This window comes from Larimichthys crocea, chromosome VII (genome assembly GCF_000972845.2).
Source record: "Larimichthys crocea isolate SSNF chromosome VII, L_crocea_2.0, whole genome shotgun sequence".
Lineage (NCBI taxonomy): Eukaryota > Metazoa > Chordata > Actinopteri > Sciaenidae > Larimichthys > Larimichthys crocea.
Window position 1 is genome coordinate 10081793 of NC_040017.1, and position 20396 is coordinate 10102188.

Below are 20396 nucleotides of genomic sequence, written 5' to 3' on the forward strand. Positions count from 1 at the left end.
TAATATTATCTGGGAAACAAACAGGCACCAAAAACAACGTATGTAACTTTTAAAGTGATTGATATAAATGTTTACTCCTTATGTAAGCACCAAACCAACGTATGTATTTTTCTAATGCTGAGTGTTTACAGCTACTAATGTGTGTAACACTGTTACTGTGATGATAAATATTGAAATATTTATATTTAAATTTAACATTTCATACGTTGTTTTTTGGTGCCTGTTTGTTTCCCAGATATAAGTGTGGTGTGTGAATGGGTGTATAGAGACATTAACTTAAAGACTTTGTAGAAAGGCGCTTTATGACTTCAGTCCATTTCCGTGTATTAGTTTAGCAGATCTGCCCGACAATATGGCGGCGACGTCGACGTACGATTCAGCGCTCAATGCGGCGTCTATGTCTATGGTGTTTGGCTGAATATGCGTCACAGTGATTGGATCATGTGACGTGAGTCACGCCAATCATATTCCTGCAGGTGTATAGCGCGGACATCAAAACCTTACCTGACACCGTTGCGGTTGATGGATTTACTCACGTTAACAACGCTTCTGTTTGTTTGTTTTTTTTGTTTTTTGAGGAGGAAATAATCGCATTTTTGCTGCTTCGTCGGTGGTGCGTGTCAAACAGCTGTCACTTTAGATGCCAGGACAGAAGCTGAGCTTGCTGATCTCCCAGGAACTGAGGTAAGGCTGTGCTGCTTGTGCTTTCATTTGTTGCGGGTGACTTTTCCTGTTTTGGATAAATACAAGTTGGGTTTTCTTGGCAATCCCCGGCCAGCTATGGTATGGCATATTGCTGGTGTTGTTGCTTTGCTGCTCTGCTGCTGCTTTAGTTTAGTGTTGTTGATTGGCATCTATGACTTCAGCATGCTGCACTGTGAGTTGTATCTGCCACTGGCTGCTCAGTTTGTTGTGCATCTGAATCTCCATGAACAACTTTAATATCTCTTCATTGCAATGCACTCATTGCATTGTAAAATGAAGTTCAGCAAGTGAGCTAATTCCTGTGGGTGTCCTTGATAACTGCTTGTCTTTTGTTATTGTTATTCTGTGTCTAGTGGATGGTATACCCTCAACATGTTATTTGCTAGAGAATATTTAACCACTCAGACTTCATGTTCATGTCATAACAGAATATAAAGAAACCTGTTGCTCATTTAGTTTGCACAGCGAGACCAGACCTGATTTGCATGAGCAACATCTTTCTCCACATTGTCTAGATTTAGTTGTATAATATCCCGCAAGCATTCCGGTGGAATTGCGACATGCTTGTTGGATAATGGATTCAAGATGGTTAGATAACAGCAGCTCTGTTGTGTGGGGCTCCTTCCTAATACTTATTAAGCAACGAGCAATAATTTAGTTTATATTTTTTTGGGGGGAGGGGTTAGCTCACAGAATCCAATGCCATATCTAAATGTATAACCGTTTGTAATACATGATTGATTCCTTGAAGTGTCTGACTAAGCGCTATGATGAAAACTTGACAGCACACTTACAGTGTTTTGAAGGACTTACTCGTGCATGACGGGACGTACAACAGTCTCCCCCGTGGTGTGGGCTTTGTAGAAGAGTGTGTAGAGGTAAGGCAGAAGTGTGAACGTATCTGCAGGTAATGCTTAGAGCTAGCCACCAGCGTTGAGTCGGGGCCAAACAAGCAGGATCCTGGGGCTGGAGACAGAAAGATGGATAAAGGGATGGGGTTGATGAACGCGAGAGAATAAAAGCGGAGAAGAAAATAAAGATTTGTTTTACAAGGGGGGGAGAGAAGAGGAGAGAGAAATGAGAGGATGAAAGAGAGAGCTTATTTGAATGGGGGGAGATCGGACGAATAAATTGAAGGATGAGGGCAATGGAGAGACTTGAAGTGAGAGAGAGAGAGAGAGAGAGAGGATGGGGGGGTGAGAAACTGGGGTAACAAGGAAGAAGAAAAAACAATATATAAATATATAAAACTTTAATTCTAATGATTACAATGTGAATTAACGGTTTAGGACTAATCTGAAAGCAGAGTTTGCAAATAGACGAGCAAAAGAGAATGAAGAAAGAAAGAAAGGAAAGAAGAAAGAAGAGAAGAAAGTAAAAAAGTGTGTGAGAAAGACACAGAAGTATGATTTAATTTCTATGATAGTGAAGGTGAGAGGGTGATTAGCTGCTAACAGGCCGTGCTCCTCTCATCTGGCATCATTTCTGCTCTGGGCACCTTGAGAGTGTGATGAGAACTGTGTGTGTGTGTGTATGTGTGTGTTTTTTGGACTGGCCTGCATGGCCGTGTGATCAGAGCCATGATTAGGGCAAAGCAAAGGTCACACATAGCTGTTTCGTTAGTGGAAATCGTACTTCAGATTCATCATCATCATGTCCCTGTCCTGCAGCAAATACAACCCCCCCACCCCCCCCGCCCCCACCACCCTCAACTTCCTCCTTCCAACACACACCACATCTTACCATCCCCCCGCCCTTTTCCCTACCTCGGTGCTGTGCTATTTTTGCAGCAGTGATGATCACGGAAATGTCACATGGTGAACGCCGAGAGAGCATCAATTTCACGCCATTCAGTGATGGAGACTGACTCCTCTCCGTTTTTTTGTGTTAATCATCGCAGGCTCAGTATGTGAAGTAGTTGCCCCGATCCGGACATGTAAATTGAAATGTTTTGTTTGCCTGTTAAAGATAAACATCCATAGAGATAGCATTTCAACGAGCTCACGTTACTGGAGCTTAATTAGTTTAGTTAACCCTCTGGGATCCCATCAATGGCTTTCAATCAATTGCTTTTGCAATCACAGGCAATCGCTCGAACCCCAGCTGATCTGTCCTTGAGGACAGTTATCTTTACAGCTGGCAGAATCAACAGTTACTATCTTGACATAAGAAGCCCGCTTTTTGTCCGATTCAGCCTGCAATCGAGCAGCCAAGGCTCTGTAAATGAATAGAATGATGAGAGAGCGCTGCAGGTATATTTCTTCAACGAAGGTTAAGTCTGGGGCAACTGAATTGTTTGTTGATCCGTGAAGTTGAAAATGGTTTGATTTTAACAATACATCGGCCGTGTTATCTGCCATAGCCATCATATTATAGTAATTTAAAACATAATTTAGCATTAAAGTTCTTTTACCAAAGTAAACCTCTCGGGTACTGAGCTTCGAGCTCTGTTTTACTTCAGGCTCAGATGTTTCAATACCCGCTGCAGCATAATGATTTTCAACAGCTAACATTCCAGTGTTAAACCCCAAACAAGAAGCCCCACTGCCCTATTTTATAACACAGTTGTACAAGTGCTGGTGTGATGACAATCTCCATGGATACTGAACGAAGTGTATATTTTTAACCACACAGAGTTCATAGCCCCTATGCAATGTTATGAAATGAAGGTATACCCTGCAGCACTTTAGACCAACAATGGCTGCATGATACATAAATCTAAAACCTGACAGTCTATAAAGAATTGTAAGACAAAGTGCCTTACAGTACCCTGTAGCCCTGAGCGTGTGGTTCCGGCTGAAGGGGTAGAAAGCCCCACCTGCATCCAGCGACGACATAACTCTTCACTGAGTCGTCAAAGAATCCACAGATGTCGGCCCGATCTGAAACACATGAGGGGACGACAGCTTGACATTTAGAAAGGACCTACAGTAAATTTTCAATTATCTTAAATGTTAATTCAGTGTTTTGGAATCCTGCGACAAGAAAGAGGAAAGGGAAAGTGATTCAGTTGAAGATGTATTTTGAAACTGAATAATATAAAGTAGATCTATGTACATTTTGAATGTCAATCCAGGCGCTGTCGGAAAGAAAACCGCTGAATCGCGATGTAAACAAATCTAATGCAGTTAAAGAGGAATAGCACCGATGTGATAACTGGCCACTTTTAAAATGTCTCCTGATGTTGGTCAATTCAGTCAAGATTTACTGGCAGACAGTAGACGTGGGCGGTGGATCTTTATTTACATTATTGCACAAGGGAGTCCAAGAAAGAGACTTCAGTCTCAGGCCAGTCCACGTAGTCTACTTGCTTTCTATTGTTTACTACTGGCCACATTTACAACAATGGGGGGGATCGATCAAAATCCCATTTCTCCGCCATCTCCGTTTCTGTCTCTCTTAGTGTGTGTGTGTGTGTGTGTGTGTGTGTGTGTGTGTGTGTGTGTGTGTGTGTGTGTGTGCGTGCGCGCGCGCTGAAGAAAACAAGATTGCTGACGCAGTCCAATCAGGATTGTAGCTGGAATCTATAAGACCACCTGATGTGCACAGCTGGAGTGTGCGTGGTGTGTTCAGCGTCTTTGGTTCCCTGTTGTTTTCGTACCACTGTTTGGACAACTAAACACAGGCAGTCCAAGACACTTGGTAGCACTACTAACAGTATTTATTTTACCCCCTCTCCAAGTCTAGGTTTTGGAACGTGGTGATGTTCCGGTAAAGAGAACCAGTGTTTCCAGGCATTTTAATGGATCTCATTCCAGAACACTTTTCTTGCCTGCCCCTCATGTCTTTTGCCTACGCCTGGAACATAGATCCAATTAGCAGCTGAATCCCCATTTTAAAAAGGCAAGAGGGAAACTTGTGAATGCCAGAATAATGTTAACTAAACGAAACACAATAAGAGCTGCGACTGGCTCTAGTTAATTCTTAATTCATTCATGTCTCTTTCATTATCTGGGCGGGGGAGGGATCTGAGCCCAACAAAATGTTGTGTGTGTGTGTGTGTGTGTGTGTGTGTGTGTGTGTGTGTGTATGTATGTACACGTTAGTGCTCTTTATTCAGAAAACCCTCATGTCACATCTACACATCTGCCCGATCCAATATGGCGGACCCGTTGACGTATCGCGACCAACGACCAACCCGCTCAATGCGGCGTCTCTGTATATATGTCTATGTATATATGTCTATGGCCAACACAAGCGCGACGTCCCTGCGTGCTCTGCCTGAACTTTGACGTTTTCATAATTTTGCATTTTTTTGCGCGTTGGAATATAGATTTATATTACTGTAGACTAATGATTTATTTCCTTATTAAAAGTGTTCCAGTGTTTGCATGTCAGGGCCACTGAGAGAAAAAGGCTGTTGTGCATGTTTAAATTGTCTTAATATGGAAGCTTAATATGGAAACATGGAGTGATTTCATGAGCAGAGTCAGAGTTAAAGATTATTTAAAATGAATTACGGATATTAACATAAATTGCTTTAAAGGTTGGAACAGTGGGCAAAAAAGACCCGGTGGTTTAACACAGTGAATGTAATTTATAATATGCTTTTGATATACAGGACATGATGAGTAATATCTATCTAAGTCATTATATACTCTTCTTTCCCCAGGTTCTTCTCTGACAGCAACACCTGGACAGTGGATCGCCAGTTCCTCTGGGGAAAACACCTGCTCATCACACCAGTACTGGACCAGGTCAGCCAACACACACACACAAAAAAACAAACAAAACAAAAAAAACATACCAAAACACACACACACACACACACACACACAGACACACACGTACATATATGAACATGCTTTGGTCCATTAAATTTGATAATTCAAACTTGCATTTACTGTACTTAACTATAATATTTTAACTTGTATGAAAGTATCATACAGTACATGTGTAGTACATAGAGAAATGTGTCTTGCAGATGATGCAGATGAGATCAGTTACTCACACCACACACACACACACGCACACACACACACACCAACACACTGTGACCTCCACTGGGAAAACATGACATGGGATTTTCTTTGTTGCCCTCCCCTCCTCTCATCCCTCTTTCCTCTCTCTTTCATATCCTCCCTCTTTTCTCTCAGCTCTAATGAGAGCACTGACCTCATTACTAGCAGATTAGAAGTGTAGATAGAAGTGTGTGTGTGTGTGTGTGCGTGCGCGTGTGTGTGTATGCGTGCTGCTGTGTGTACATGTAAATGTGCGTGCCTGTACGCGCATTTGTATGTGTGCATACACAGCGATTGCGGTCATGTCAAAGTGGCCTGATTAATAAGCAATTTAGCATGGCCTCTTGTGAATTACGGAATAGTGGAAAGCAAAATGGATTCATAGTGGGGCCGGGGATAAAGTAACTTCAATCAGTGTGAAAAGTTTCTAATATAAGAAGTAGAGGCTTTATGCTTGCAGTGCTTTGGGTTCAAGCTGTCCTACGGGTGGGAAAAGGAAGGGCCATAAGGTGATGATGCAGTTATTTTTTGTAAATCCAAAACACACACGCAAATAGCAGTCAAAAGTGCTCCCCATTTCAAGGCCAGAGGCACTTGTAGTGCAATTGGAAAACAGGATAGGTTAAAAATAAATCCATTATCAGCGGGTGTGTTCAGGGCTGGCATCAATTATGACCAACCCTTAAAAGCAATGAGCTCTGCATCAAAGTGCCCTGATAATTGAATAGAGAGAAATGTCTGCAATAGAAATTATGATGAAGAAAACTGATGACCTTGCTTGTGATGGTGCAGAAATGCCATGAATGAATTTACAGTACAGTTAGATAAACTCATTACGGTGTTAGATCACCATGTTCCCGTCATCGTGAAAGTTTTTGGGTGCCACTGAAAGCAGCTGCAGGAATTGTTTGGTTATCTGGGGGGGGGGGCATCTAAAAGTAATTCCCTGACATGTTTAGAGGATGCATTCAGCCCTACAATTTTCACTTAATGCCTCACTGCACGCTCTGACAGCTCCATGTTCGAAACCAGTCATTCACACCACAGCCACATGTACAGTATACTGTACCATTTGAGTTATTTTTTGTCTGCTTGAGGGGGTTCAAATTTGAAAATCAATTTGGCCGACATATCATCCACAAAAATGTTTGTAATCTTTTGGTTAACATTTGGTGTTTTTCACCAAGAAAAACACCGACCATGCAACATGCTGTTTGATCAATATTGACAAGACCCCATACTGAACCTCTCCTCCCACTTCTGCATACAGGCAGGCAGAGAAATACCAAATAGGTACAAGTCAGCAAGCAAAAAATCTGTATCTGATAGAATGCCATAAAATTGGCACACTGTTACCAGTTGACAGCAAGTGTCAACGTAGTTTTGAGCGATGTGAATTACTTTTATTGAGTATATCACACCTCAGGGTTATAATGTAACCTAAATCTGCCTGTGTAAGGGTTTACGAAAGGAAACGTCAAATTATTATATATTGTGATTTGTATCTTCTCTCACACATTGTGTTGGAGTTTTAGAATGTCTGTAAATAACATCAGATCATTTTGGCATGAAGATCTGCTTTATAAAAATAACACAGCAGCGCAGTGCCACACACAGACATAAGATTTAGAAGCATTTGTGACCTCTGCTCCACCACTTGAAAAGGATTCTTTCCAAACGACAGATCCGACGTGGCTGAATATTCATCTTTTGTGGTGACAGGGCGCTGCTGAGCCGTGATGCTGTGGTTTAAGCCACAGTGAGGGCAGGCATTAAGTACAGAGTGCCCACTATCTGTAACAGATGCATCGCACTGTGAAGGGCCACATGAAGAGATAGTGTCAGCCACTTGAGTAAGGTCACAGGCTGATCTTTAACAACCCTTCACATCCTATCTCTCACTTTCCTTTTTCATTATCCCCATCTCTCTCTGTCTCTTTCTATTTATCGCACTGTCCGCCTGCCTCTCCCTTTCTCTAATGATGCTCTTGCTCTATCATTCAGATCAGTCGATGCTTTAACCTTGATCTCTGTGATAAACTGAGGAGATCTCCTGCACTCTCTTTATTTCTATCTCTCTTTCCCTCTGTCATCCCCTCTGGTCTTCATCCATGCTTCCACTCTCCCTCCTCTTGCCCGTTACTCCCTTTTCTTTTTAGCTCATCCTTTCATCAAAGGTTGGCTCCCTTATCTCATCTGCATTCTCTTAATCAGCTGCTGTCAACTCACCCTTGTGATCCTATTTCATTTCATCCCATCCCTCTTCCCCCTTCTTCTCTGTCTCTCTCTGTCTCTCTCATCTACCTCGGCTACCATCTGATCACTCTGCCAGTATGAATCGTTGGCGTACCCGATCAAATCTTATACCTTATGGCTAACTGAGCTCCAGTACTCTAAATGAGGATACAGGCCTCACGGCTTGTCCCTCTCAATCACAGTTTAACAACCATGCTACGTCCTGCAGTCCCTCCCCATTTGTCAGTGAGGTGAGTGATAGGTGCTGCGAGCAAATCAGACACCAGAAAACGAGGTATGGGGGGAGCATCCATTTCACCAGGCTGTTACCCCCCCACAGGCTGTGCAGCAGTTATGACAGCAAACTATGAATGTAGCCCCCAAAGAAGACATAAATTTGGTTACCATGCCATTATAGCAATATGTCAAAATATATATCATATTTTACTCCTTACAGTGTTTCACATGCTCTTTGGATGTTTTGCTTTTGAAATGTTATTTTCTTATTTGCCCTTAATTATTCTTTGCTCCCTAGTCTCTTACCTGCTTATTTTTTTCTTGTCTCCCTGTCACCTCACTTTCATGTTCCTAATAGCAGGTCCCAGAGGCCCACAAAATAGGACATGCTGCTAGAGAGAAAGAGAGAAAGAGAGAGAGATAGAGAAAGAAAGAAAGAAAGAAAGAAAGAAAGAAAGAAAGAAAGAAAGAAAGAAAGAAAGAAAGAAAGTGAGATGTTCATGCCATCGGTAGCTTTGACAACCGGCCTTGGCCTACATGGTTGACATAGTGTATTTCACAATTTGGTCTGTTCTTAGGAGGACCTGCAGTTTGCTTTTCTTCTGCTGTGCTCTCTCTCTCTCTCTCTCTCTCTCTCACTCTCTCTCTCTCTGTCTCTCTGTCTCTCTCTCTCTCTCTCTCTCTCTCTCTCTCTCTCTCTCTCTCTCTCTCTCTCTCTCTCTCTTCTGCCCTGTCAGAAAGAGCAGGGAAGTGACAACGCCATCAAAGGCTTGGTGCTCTTCTATTGATTGCTCCTGTCTATCCACCGCCTTTAACCATCAAAGGGTGTCACCTATCAGTCGTCGCTTGATGCTGTCTTTTCCATCATCTCTTGCACCATAGCACTGTAGTCTGAAATGTCACAAGGGCTTTGTGGAAACTATATATTAGATGATAGGCAGTTTTAAAATAATCCTCCCTGATGGAAACATTTGATCTTCTTCTTCTTTATTTATTATTAAGTCGCAGTGATTTATAGCAGCGAGACACATCCATGCTTCCTTTGTGGCGTATTGTAGCGTCTCTCCTCGTGTTTAGCCTTCTAAGATTAAAGTGTCAGGATTGGCACGGTGAGCTAAAGCAGGTGTTAGTGGCTGCAAACACAAATCAAACACAGGCATGCTCTCACACTAAACACAAAGCTGACACCTTTTGATGTATACTCTACAAATCAGAGGCGTATAATGTATTCAATGCAAAAATGAAAACATTTACATACACGTTGAAAGACATACATTAAAGACATATTCTCTTCTTGTTTCCTGCAGGGTGCAGACAGGGTGCGAGCATATGTGCCAGATGCTCTGTGGTATGACTATGAAACGGTAAGACTATTCTGCTCACTTCCTCTTCCTCAGATGTGTCTTAAGAAACAGAAGCATCATAAGCCTCTTATGATAAATAGTGAAATTGGTTGACCAGTAAACTAAACAGGATTAATTGCAGAGGTATTTTATTAGAATGCACTAAATTGTACAGGTTTATCAAATTTAATGGTAACATAAAAGTGTAGTGCTGAACAGACTTTATTTCAAAAGGGGCTTAAAAGTATTATGTGTAGTGGAAATAACACATTCACAAAGAACATCGTATCACGTGAAAGTCTTCGCCTCGAGTTCTTTGTTTGCAACTAAGAGACAAGAGCGATAAGACAGAGAGAGCGCGAGGACAAAGATAGAGTGAAAGAGGGGACAGGGAAGAGAGGAGAGAGACTATCTATCTGACAGAGAGATAAAAGAGGTGTTGAGCTCCTTTGGGACCTTATTTGGGCGTCACAGTGGCGATGTAAAGCGCCCACTGATCAGATGAGCGATTAGATTGGCTGCCTTGCCGCCGGCCCCATGTCCTGGTTGGTACCCTGTGATTATCTCGGTAGGAGGATGGAAGGGTGTGGGGTGAGTATTGATGTAGTGAAAATGACCATGAAAAACAAGTTACAGAGGAAAGAAATAATGGAAAAACAGAGCGATGGAGGAAAGAAAACAGAGTTGAAAAGGACAACATGTTACATGGAGAGAGAGAGAGAGAGAGAGAGAAGGGAAAAGCAAGGAAAAGAGAGAAGATAAGAAGAAGAAAATATGGATGACAATTATAGTATGTAGAGGAGTGGGACGATGGGAGGAATGGCCAGCAGGAATAAGGAGAAGAAGAGAAGACAAGGCTAGAGAAGACCTCCTTAAGGCAGACAATGAGGGGGTGATAAGATCTGAAATTGCTTGTAGACGCTCCACTAACTCCAGCCCACACACTCGCCCATACTCTACTGTACTGCATAAAATGGTACATGCATGCACACACACACACACACACACCTCCATGGGAATGGAGCGAAATAGGATAAAAAAAAAAAAAAGAATTAGAGCATCACAAGAGAGGATAACAGGACGTGGAGAAGGAAGTAGGTAGAAGGAGAATGAGAGGAGATGGAGAGAAGAGAGTTTTAAATTGTTTTAGGCTGGCCTGAGGATTCAGTCCTCGAGGGATCAGAAATTAACTGTGCTCTATCTGGGCCCTCCGAGAAAAGAGTGAAGGAGCAGCGAGAAAGAGAGAGAGAGAGAGAGAGAGAGAGAGAGTGACACATGGAGAGAAATTTACTCATCTTAAATAAGTGCTTCTTAGCAGAACAGCAAGGCTTACATTTTATCATTATATTGCAAAAAACACATTTTATGTCATTTTCCATGTTGCCCAGCAGCATAGTATTTCAAAATGTTAGTTTGAACTCAAAGTCACACAATAACACAAACAAACTAACCAATCAAGGCAGCAACTCCAGTGTTTTATTGCTGTTTGTTTGTTTTTTTGTTTTTTTCAGTGGAGTCTTGTGACTTTGAACAGAAAAATAAAAGTTGTTTCTGGTAAAACAAAAAGATCTTACTCTTCAACAAAAAGTCTATCTCTGGTGTGTGTGTGTTTTTTTTTCCCATAATGTCACAAAATTCAAATCTGAGAAAAACAAGCACTTGTAGTGGATGTTCATTTACGTTTCATTCAAGTTGTCCCCATTAGTCACTTAGACACAAAAACCAGGGTACAATAGGGTACATGTTGAAAAAAAAAGTTCCTTTTAAGTTTGTAAGATAGTAACTTTGTATTTGAAGGATCGGTTCACTGAAATTACAAAAATACACATTTCCTCACTTAGTTCCAGTGGTGCTTCATTTTTTTAAATTTTATTTTATTTTTTCAGATATGAATATCAATGAAAAGTGCCCACAGTGAGGTCTGTGGAATATCCATATAGTAAACAAAACTGTAAACATGGCCATTTAAAAATGAAGGCTATCCTTCAAAACATTTTTGAATTATCTGTGAGCTTACACCATGAACAACTGAAGCTGATCAGGTTCAAGTACTTGCTATTTCTAAGAGTGGAATTTACAGCTGACAAGGCCAAAAGTCATCATCAGTATCTTTAGGTTTAATATCCTGTTGTAACTCAAAAGTCAGTATGGTATCCTGTGTTTGATTGCAAAGCAGCTTTGGACCCAATAAATGTCCTAGCAGGGTTGCAGACCCAGACTAATAACTGATCAATTTACAACAAAGGCAAACAGATTTTCCCTGCGTCTCAAGCTGCATTGCAGAGACTGCAATTTCACGCAAGCCCACAGCATACACTATTTTCCAGCCCTAGCTTGTGCAAAATTATGACCGCTGTCCTAACCTTGAAATAGGCAGCATGGGGATTGTGTTGCCCACAGAGCATCACATGGAGGGAGTTAATAGATTCTGTTGTCCTACCAATCAGATGGAACAACTGGCACACCGCAGAACACATGTTGATATGTATCTACCAGCTGACAAGCTTGGTTTACACATCCGAGGTGGTGCAATCCTCCCGACACAGAGACCTAATGTCACCACCACATACAGGTATACGCACACACACACACACACACGCACACATGTGGTTACCACCTCAAATGATGCTGAGAGATTTCAACAAATGATGTACATTCATATTATCATGCACAAATTAACAAATGCATTATCACACGCAAGTGTACATAATCAGAAATGTAAACATATCTGATTTTGTGTGTGTTTATGTGTATGTCTCTAGTCGACGTAACCCTATGGGATTGATCGTTGCTCTTGATGACAATAACCAGGCAGCTGGGGAGCTATTCTGGGATGATGGAGATTCAAGAGGTATTGTGTGCAAATCTGCTGATGTTAGTGAGACTGGATCATCTGCATCTTGTTATTACCCCACTCATGCCGTTAAACTGAAGCACCTACTGTATCTTGTACAAATAATCAGCCAGTAGTTGAGTTTCCATCCACTTGTTTTTATGAACATTTTGTTCATGAAAATAACTGACTGGCAGCACCAGAAAATTAAAAAACAGTCACATTTTCTTTTTTTTTATGCTTGCAAGTTGAAAATCTAAATGGAAACACACTTTTTTTTTTTTAATTAATCATGACATACTGTAGATGAGGCATGTGACTTAAGCATCCACTGAAGCTCCCACTGAAGAGATAAAACGGCAGAGGAAACCATCTGTGTGGAATAATGAGGAGACTAAAGTTCCTCAGATTAATACATGAAATGAACATAAATGCCATATTTCTATCCTTTTTTTTTCTTTTTCACCATTTGAGGTTTGACTGGCACTCATTTATTTATGTAATCTTGTTATACCTTCTTCATCAGCAATGGTTTCATGGCACCTGACTGGAGAATTAGCGCCACCAGCTGTTCATCTCATTGTAAAAAAAATCACATAACAGGAGGGGATGGAGATAATAATCTGCTCTTTGTCCTTCTACAGACACAGTTAAAACAGGCAACCACATCCACTACAAGTTCTCCACTATGGATGTAAGTTTCGCTCACACACATCCACACTCTATTTTAAATCCACCTATTCCTTCTCATCTGAACCTAAGTCAAAGTTCAAAATCACCAGAGACGTTACACTTTCTCAGTCCAGAACACCAAGTATGATTGATCCATGTTACACTGCTGAAGCTTTGTTGGATCAAGTACCCCATGTTCTTAACTTCACACAGCACTGAGGATTGTGTTGCATGTTTAATGTATAACAGCGATGTTCTTCCTGCATGTAAGCATTACACTTGGGTGGGGTGATAACGGACAGCAAATCTATCAGAAAAGCTGTTTGATGAAGTTTTTGGAGCTCACAGCAAGTAATGTAAGCTGTGACTGTTTTACATTGTAATAAATTAGAAAAACAATGTTATGTACAATAACTAATAATAAGCATTTAATTGCTTGTCCTCTGCCTTATAGGGAGTACTGACAATGCAAGTGACCCATGCTGGATACAGGGACCCAAACAACCTGAAGTTTGAGAACATTAACATCCTTGGTGTGCCCCATCCTCCCACATCCGTCTCTGTGACTCATGTTAACACAAGAACTCTAAGAAACTCTACCACCCCCTTACCAAACTCCAAAATACAGTACAATGGAGCCAAGAAGGTAAACACACACACACACACTAACCAATTTTTCATATCAGGGGAAATTACAGAAAACAGTGACAATGAGAACAATGTAAAACCTTTTGTAGGATGTGTATTGAAATATGACTGCGTTAATCATGTCAATGGAATAAATGATTATGTTGTAATGTGAAGAGTTGCACATCTTCGATCTCATTGTTTTTGGTTCAGTCTTTCCTTTCTTTAAACGTTGTTTTCAGCAGCAAAAACGCTCTGACAAACCCATTGTATACTATCAGCCCAACACCAAACGGCACAAAGACAAAGTTAGCGACTACCTTATGAACAAGCCAAGCATTTAGCAGTTCAGGACTTAGATATTTCCCTCAGGAGATAATGCATACAAGATCAGATCTAAACTTAGAGTGAAACTTGAATTTATTCACCAGGTGGCCAGAAACAGAACTCAAAATTAATGCTATACGTTATATATAATTGCATAATTGAACTACCCATCATAAATAGGAAATGCTCCCACACATATTTTCAGGTATTTCCACAGGGGGACTTGCTGCACAGATTCATGACAGATGCAGGGTGGATGAGTTGTTCAGTGGCTACTCTTGTAGCACCATTTATTTCAATATGACCAGGAGTAAAACCATTACTGTACATTTCAAGGTTAGCCTCTAAGGGTAAGAAATGATAACAATTTACGTTAGGCGAGGACTGTAAAGGCTTTGTGTGAGTGTGTGTGTGTGCGTGTGTAAAAAAGAAAAAGGAAGAGTGACTAAGAGCAACAATCCCATAGAAGGCGCTCAGGGTTATGAGCAAAAGGCAAGAGTCTATAAAGTGCCAAGAGGTTCAGTTAAGTAATACTATAAAAATGTGTTTTGTGCACTTGTGTATATTTGCGTCTGCACGTGTTCATGTGAATGTGGTCATGTGCTTTGCCTGTGTAGATCCTCAAGGTCTCTCTGGTCACACACACAAGCATGCATTTATCAAATGATTCTCAGCGGAAATCATTTCCTGGGGGTGAAGGGTAAATGTGCTGTTAAACCTAAACTCCAGCTTGTCATGTCCATCAGTCTTTGTATGCCTCGTCAGACTGGGCCTTGAATATAGCTCACAGCCGCCAAACATCATTAGTTCCATATACACTTGAATAGAACAGTACAATATATGAATCACATTGGCTTCCTGTGTTTTATTATGTTTTTTGACCTGATTGCATAATACTTTTTTAATAGCCTTTGCCTGCAAGCTATATAGACTTACCGCCTGCTATATTGTTCACAGTACATGTGTAAAATGTAAAATGCTTCCCATAAAGGTCCCTGTGCCCCTCTTTCTTTTCATACCTTCCTTTCTTTCTCTCCTCCCTCATTTTCCTCTACCTTATTCCTCTGCTCATTACTGCCTTTTTAGCTGAAGCACATTTCCAAAAACATAATGACACAAGCGGAAAAAAGACTGATGAAGATCCCTCGCCAGCTGAGGATGTCTCATATGGTGACTGTAGTGACTAGAGTGAAAGGGGCTTCCCAAGATTTGTTGTGAGAATGACTCATAATTCCAGACAGAGGCTGTTGAAACAGCAAGGGAAATTAACAGCTGTGTCTTAATTGATAACACACGCAACGTCAAGCACACATTCTGTCTCAAGGAAGCATGTCTGGGTATATGAAAACTGTTCACTCAGAGACAACTTGGGAAGAGTGTTGTCATGTTGGCATCCTCGGATTTAATCACTAATTTCTCTCCTACCTTTCTCCTCCTTTTTCATTTCATCACAAATACACATACACACACACACACACCATACACAAACACAGGTTTTATTCCTGCAAGACCTCTCCATGACTGTGGGGGAGACCTATTTGGTGAAGTGGGAAGTGCTAATGGAAGAGTACCAGCGCTTTGACTGCCATCCAGAGGAGGATGCAAATGAGGCTAAGTGCAAGGCCAGAGGCTGCATTTGGAAGGTGAGGGGTGACATAGATGTTCACATACACGTAATAATACAACCATTTTGTTTTGAAATAGCTTTTTAAAAAAAACAACTTAAAAAAAAACATTACATTTCTGCCTTTCTTTCTATCCCTATTCAGCCAAGCTACATGGAACGTGTTCCATGGTGTTTCTACCCAGAAGACTATGGATACATCGTAACGACGGCCACAAACACCTCCTCAGGCATGACAGTTGATATCAGTCAGAACAAGAAGTACAGGAACATTGGTCGCCCAGGTTCACCGGACATTGACAAACTCCGCGTTGAGATCCGTTACCACAGCCGTGACATGCTACAGTTCAAGGTGTTTATTTGTTTTGTACTAATTGTGGTGCATGCTCGTGTATATCATTTTTCTTCCTTTACAGTCACTGTTTTTATTCAGTTCAATGCATCCATCCATGCAAAAATAAAAGTGACACACCAACATCCCTTCCCTGTCCAGATCTGGGACCCGGCTACAGATCGTTATGAGGTTCCAGTGCCGCTGACGGTTCCTGCTACTCCTGAAACTGATGAGAGCAAAAGGCTTTACAAGGTCCTTATTACGAACAATCCATTCGGAATCCAGGTCATAAGGAAAAGCACAGAAAAAGTAATGTGAGTATTTTAGTTGTATGAATGGTTCGGGTGAGCTGAGGTTGTTTGATTCTGTTTCATGCGTTTTGGATTATCCTTCATTGGTCCATATTCTAATACACATTGACAGATGAATAAAGTTAAAAAATAATAAGCTCTTATCTCTGCTGCTGTTCCATCTTCACATTATCATGTCTGGTCTAGCCGTGGTCCCTCTCTGACTAAAGTTAAACTTTTAATCTGGGGCTTATGCGACATTTTATTTATTAATGTCAGCTAAAAACAGAAATGTTGACTAAACAATTATATTAGGTTGTCCTTTTTATTATCTTAATAACATACATAGTGTGAAACATGTATTTGTGTGTTCTTCAAGGCTGGATCTTTAGGTATTTGATGTATTACAATTGTCATTGTGATTTTGAATGTGGTTTTATTACCATATACGTCTCACTTCAGAAGACACGTTGAAGACAACAGTTTTATGTTGTTAGTCTTTGACTTGTTATTGCTGCCTACCTTGGCCATGCCTCTTGAAAAACAGATTTCAATTGTTAAATAACTGCTTAATAAATAAAGAAATCACATGCTGTCCTTATCTATACGGTAAATGGCTGTGCATCCCATGCTATATCTTGTTTTCACAATCACAATACATCCCTTTCTCGTTGTCCCTTAAATTGGCCTCTTCAGGGTGGTGATTCACCAGGCAATTTTGGGCAATATAGATGCCACCATTAACAAGCAATAAAGCAAGACTTGGGATAAATATTCTATTCAACTATTTCCAGGCAAGAAACTCTTTTTTCCCCCCTGTGAGATTAAAGTAACAATGCTGAGTGGACTCCTCTGGCACTGTTAGCCAATCAGATATGCTCGGGAAAGTCGCCCTGTGTATCAGGGCCTGAAGTAGTTTCCTCTTGTTCAGCAGTCGTGATGATGTCACATGAAGCAGTCATTCGGCAGAGAGTATTTTCAAAGCATATCTTTAAGCAAGGGTGACATTATTTTGTAGTTAAGCTTTTGTGTTTTTTTTTTTTTTTTTAGAAATGTCAGTTGAAATTTTGCTAATTAAAATTTCTGAAGTATGTTGAAGGGATGCCTGCAGTTCCTACGGGTTATTATGCTTATTTGTGTCAAACATATTGTGAATAACTCCCTTTGACAATAATTCCCTCTCCCCTTCTCCCGCCATCTCTCATTGATTTAATCCTCTGTCACTTTTCTCAGCTGGGACTCCTCTTTGCCAGGTTTTACATTCTCAGACATGTTCATCCAAGTGTCTACTCGACTGGCATCTAAATATGTGTACGGCTTTGGAGAGACTGAGCATCCCACCTATAAACACAACCTTAACTATCACACTTGGGGTATGTTCTCCAAAGACCAGCCGCCAGGCGTAAGTATCACACTAAAACGAATGCTGTTACTTCTCACACACATGCTCACATCACTTGTCAGATTCCCATTAACAAAATTTGACATTGAACTAAATTATTGTTTACAGCAGCGATGCTCCTTCCACTCCATCCTTTTTAAAGCATTGGCATGTTGCACTGAACGTATTTAACATCACACATGTAGAGGCCACAGAGGTGACTTGTAAACAACCTTCCCGCACAGTATGCAAACTTGTCTCTCTCACATTTCTGTCACTTTGATGCAATGCTGTTGATATGAGCTGTGGTTATAGAGTGTCATCATGTTTTCCCTACCGGTGTCAAGGCCAGACAGGATGAGGTTTCCACCTGCATCAGCATTATCAAGCTTAATTGCTGAGCTGTCAAGACAGCTCCACAGGGTTCAGACTAATGTTATGGGGCCCCTCGGAGAGCAGGGGAATTGAAGTTAAAAAGAAAAAAAAAAGAAAGAAGGTATGAATTTGAGGGACAATGACATGGATTCTGTGTTTATATAAACTATGATAGACTAATATTAAACTGGATAGGACATCATTTTAAGACATTGAAGACATTTTTTAATTAGCTTTATCAAAATTAGGTTCGAGTTAATACATAGAACATTCACTTTTGTATCGACTTGCCTCCTGTTGCAGCCAAATGGCCAGGTCAGTTTTGTAAATGAGACTTTTTTCTTAACTGATTCCAGGAAAGGAATAATCCTGTAAAGGTCTGTTAAAAACCCTCTGATGTCCTCTGGCACATCACACAAAAATTACAAGGCAACAGTATGGAGTTGTAATTTTCAAAGACTTGGACATGTGCAACTAAGAGTCGAGGTAATAATAGTAATATTATGTCTGCTACTACTACAAGGTTAAACTAGTGAAGTGGTTCTGCATGAATCATGAGCAGTGACCCACCAGTATTGCCATCTGTATTGTCATCTATAATGCCAGAACAAGATATTGTTTGTGGCTGAATACTTGATAGTTGAGGGCAACTCAGTGTCCCATACAAAAAACAGTAATACAAACATGAAGCTTTACAAGGCTCAGAGTAAAATACTCAATTTTTTTTTTAGAAGAGTGTGCATATTAAAAGTAAATGTACCCAGAATGAGTGAAGAAGGCTGGAATAAAGAGACCAAGAGAACACTGTCACTGGCTGTCACTCTTTGTTAGAGGATGAGCTAATGACCTTTCTCCTTCTTGAGTCAGGCAACCACAGCATGTAGTCAGGCCACAAGGATACCAACACACATGGCAAGAAAAGAATGCAGTCCAACAAAACTGACACAGAGACTGAGCCAGTCCTCAGAGCCAATGTATTACTGTTCAACTTCTTATGTAGCAGAAGTGCTGGATGCTGATGGAGTGTGACACACCCATGAGTTTACGTTTCAGGACGGTGACATCTGAAAGTGGTGGATCTCCCGTCCCCTGCCACCTTTCTATCTGTTCCTCTTAGCTCAGTCTGTCTTGTTCTGTTCTCATCTAAACACTGAAGACAACAGTTGGACCCTCACAGTGGTTACAGAAGGAAGATTCAACATGTTCCCAGTGGAGCAATATATTGTTACTATTCTACTATTGTACTCTACGTGCATGCAGGAAATCAATGCAAGTAAATGCACAAATACATCTTCAAAAGACAGCTGTTTATTAACTTGTGTTACGTTTGCAGAGAAAATGGAAAGTAAAAAATGGACTGTCTTCAGACACAGACTGATTTAAGCAGTGGCTAAGTAGGCATTATAAACTTTAAAAACTTTTTTTAAATTAAAAACTACAAACTTTTAAAAAAGCACAAATGCCTCTGCTCTCTTTAGAATTTGGCAAGCTGAATTTGGTAACCACCAAGCTACATTGTTGGCATTAATTTTAATGTTCTGTATGCTACATTTAGGACTTCCTGATTATTATAGCACCCAGCAGTAACTCAAATCCCCAAATAACATCCCAGTTTTCTGTTATTGTCTTCAAGCCCAGGCCAAGAATTTGGGGGATTTGCAAACACACTAACACAGAAAGTATATATTTAAAAAAAATAGATGTTTTAGTCAGTGCACATTCATTTGTACAGAGGATAGTTGTAGGAATATTTTTCCTATTGGGAAAACCGTTGAATGTTGACAGCACTGGGAACAAGCCCACTGTAGCTCTGTTGTTGTCATACCCATAAATACAAAGATAAATGCACTGTCGGGTGTAAAGAAAAATGCTCATGAATAAATAAAGTGGCGCACAAGCAAACATTAGTACAAACCACAGAACAGAACAATTCTTTAACCAACATTAACCTGTCTCCCACTTTTCACTTTCATTCTTGCTCTCTGTCTCGCTGCTACAGTACAAGAAGAATTGCTATGGAGTGCATCCCTTCTATATGGGCCTTGAGAGCACTGCTGATGCTCACGGTGTGCTGCTGCTAAACAGCAATGCTATGGGTGAGAGAAACACACACACACATACACAGACAGATACATGCTTGCACATACACACACACACGAATGGTGCATACGGCATGTGCAAATGCAACCAACCACTTTTACATGCACACACAATCACACTTGGTTACGTATGCAGTGAACATTTATGTATTAATGAGTGAAGCCATTTTCCATCTTTTAAGCATGTCTTATATAAGGCCAACACAGCACACATTCCGATCTAATTCAATTGTCTTCATGAAAAAGTAAAAGGAACACTCATATTTCCAACTAGAACGTAGAATAAAACGTTTTAGTTGTTTCCTCCCTTCCTGCACTGCTAGGTTACTCTTAAAGTACTAAACTACATACCA

General features: G+C 40.7%; 1 protein-coding gene across 3 annotated transcripts in view; it reads left to right on the forward strand.

Annotated features, from left to right (window-relative positions):
• si (sucrase-isomaltase) overlaps positions 1 to 20396 on the forward strand; it is a 66442-nt gene that overhangs the window by 24541 nt on the left and 21505 nt on the right. For all 3 annotated transcript variants that reach the window (XM_027280243.1, XM_027280244.1, XM_027280245.1), the window contains exons 19-29: positions 5318 to 5402; positions 9446 to 9502; positions 11929 to 12053; positions 12244 to 12332; positions 12959 to 13008; positions 13441 to 13632; positions 15434 to 15583; positions 15710 to 15916; positions 16058 to 16212; positions 17422 to 17590; positions 19944 to 20040. In XM_027280243.1, the coding sequence (XP_027136044.1) occupies positions 5318 to 5402; positions 9446 to 9502; positions 11929 to 12053; positions 12244 to 12332; positions 12959 to 13008; positions 13441 to 13632; positions 15434 to 15583; positions 15710 to 15916; positions 16058 to 16212; positions 17422 to 17590; positions 19944 to 20040 (1376 nt within the window). The remainder of the gene's footprint in view (positions 1 to 5317; positions 5403 to 9445; positions 9503 to 11928; positions 12054 to 12243; positions 12333 to 12958; positions 13009 to 13440; positions 13633 to 15433; positions 15584 to 15709; positions 15917 to 16057; positions 16213 to 17421; positions 17591 to 19943; positions 20041 to 20396) is intronic.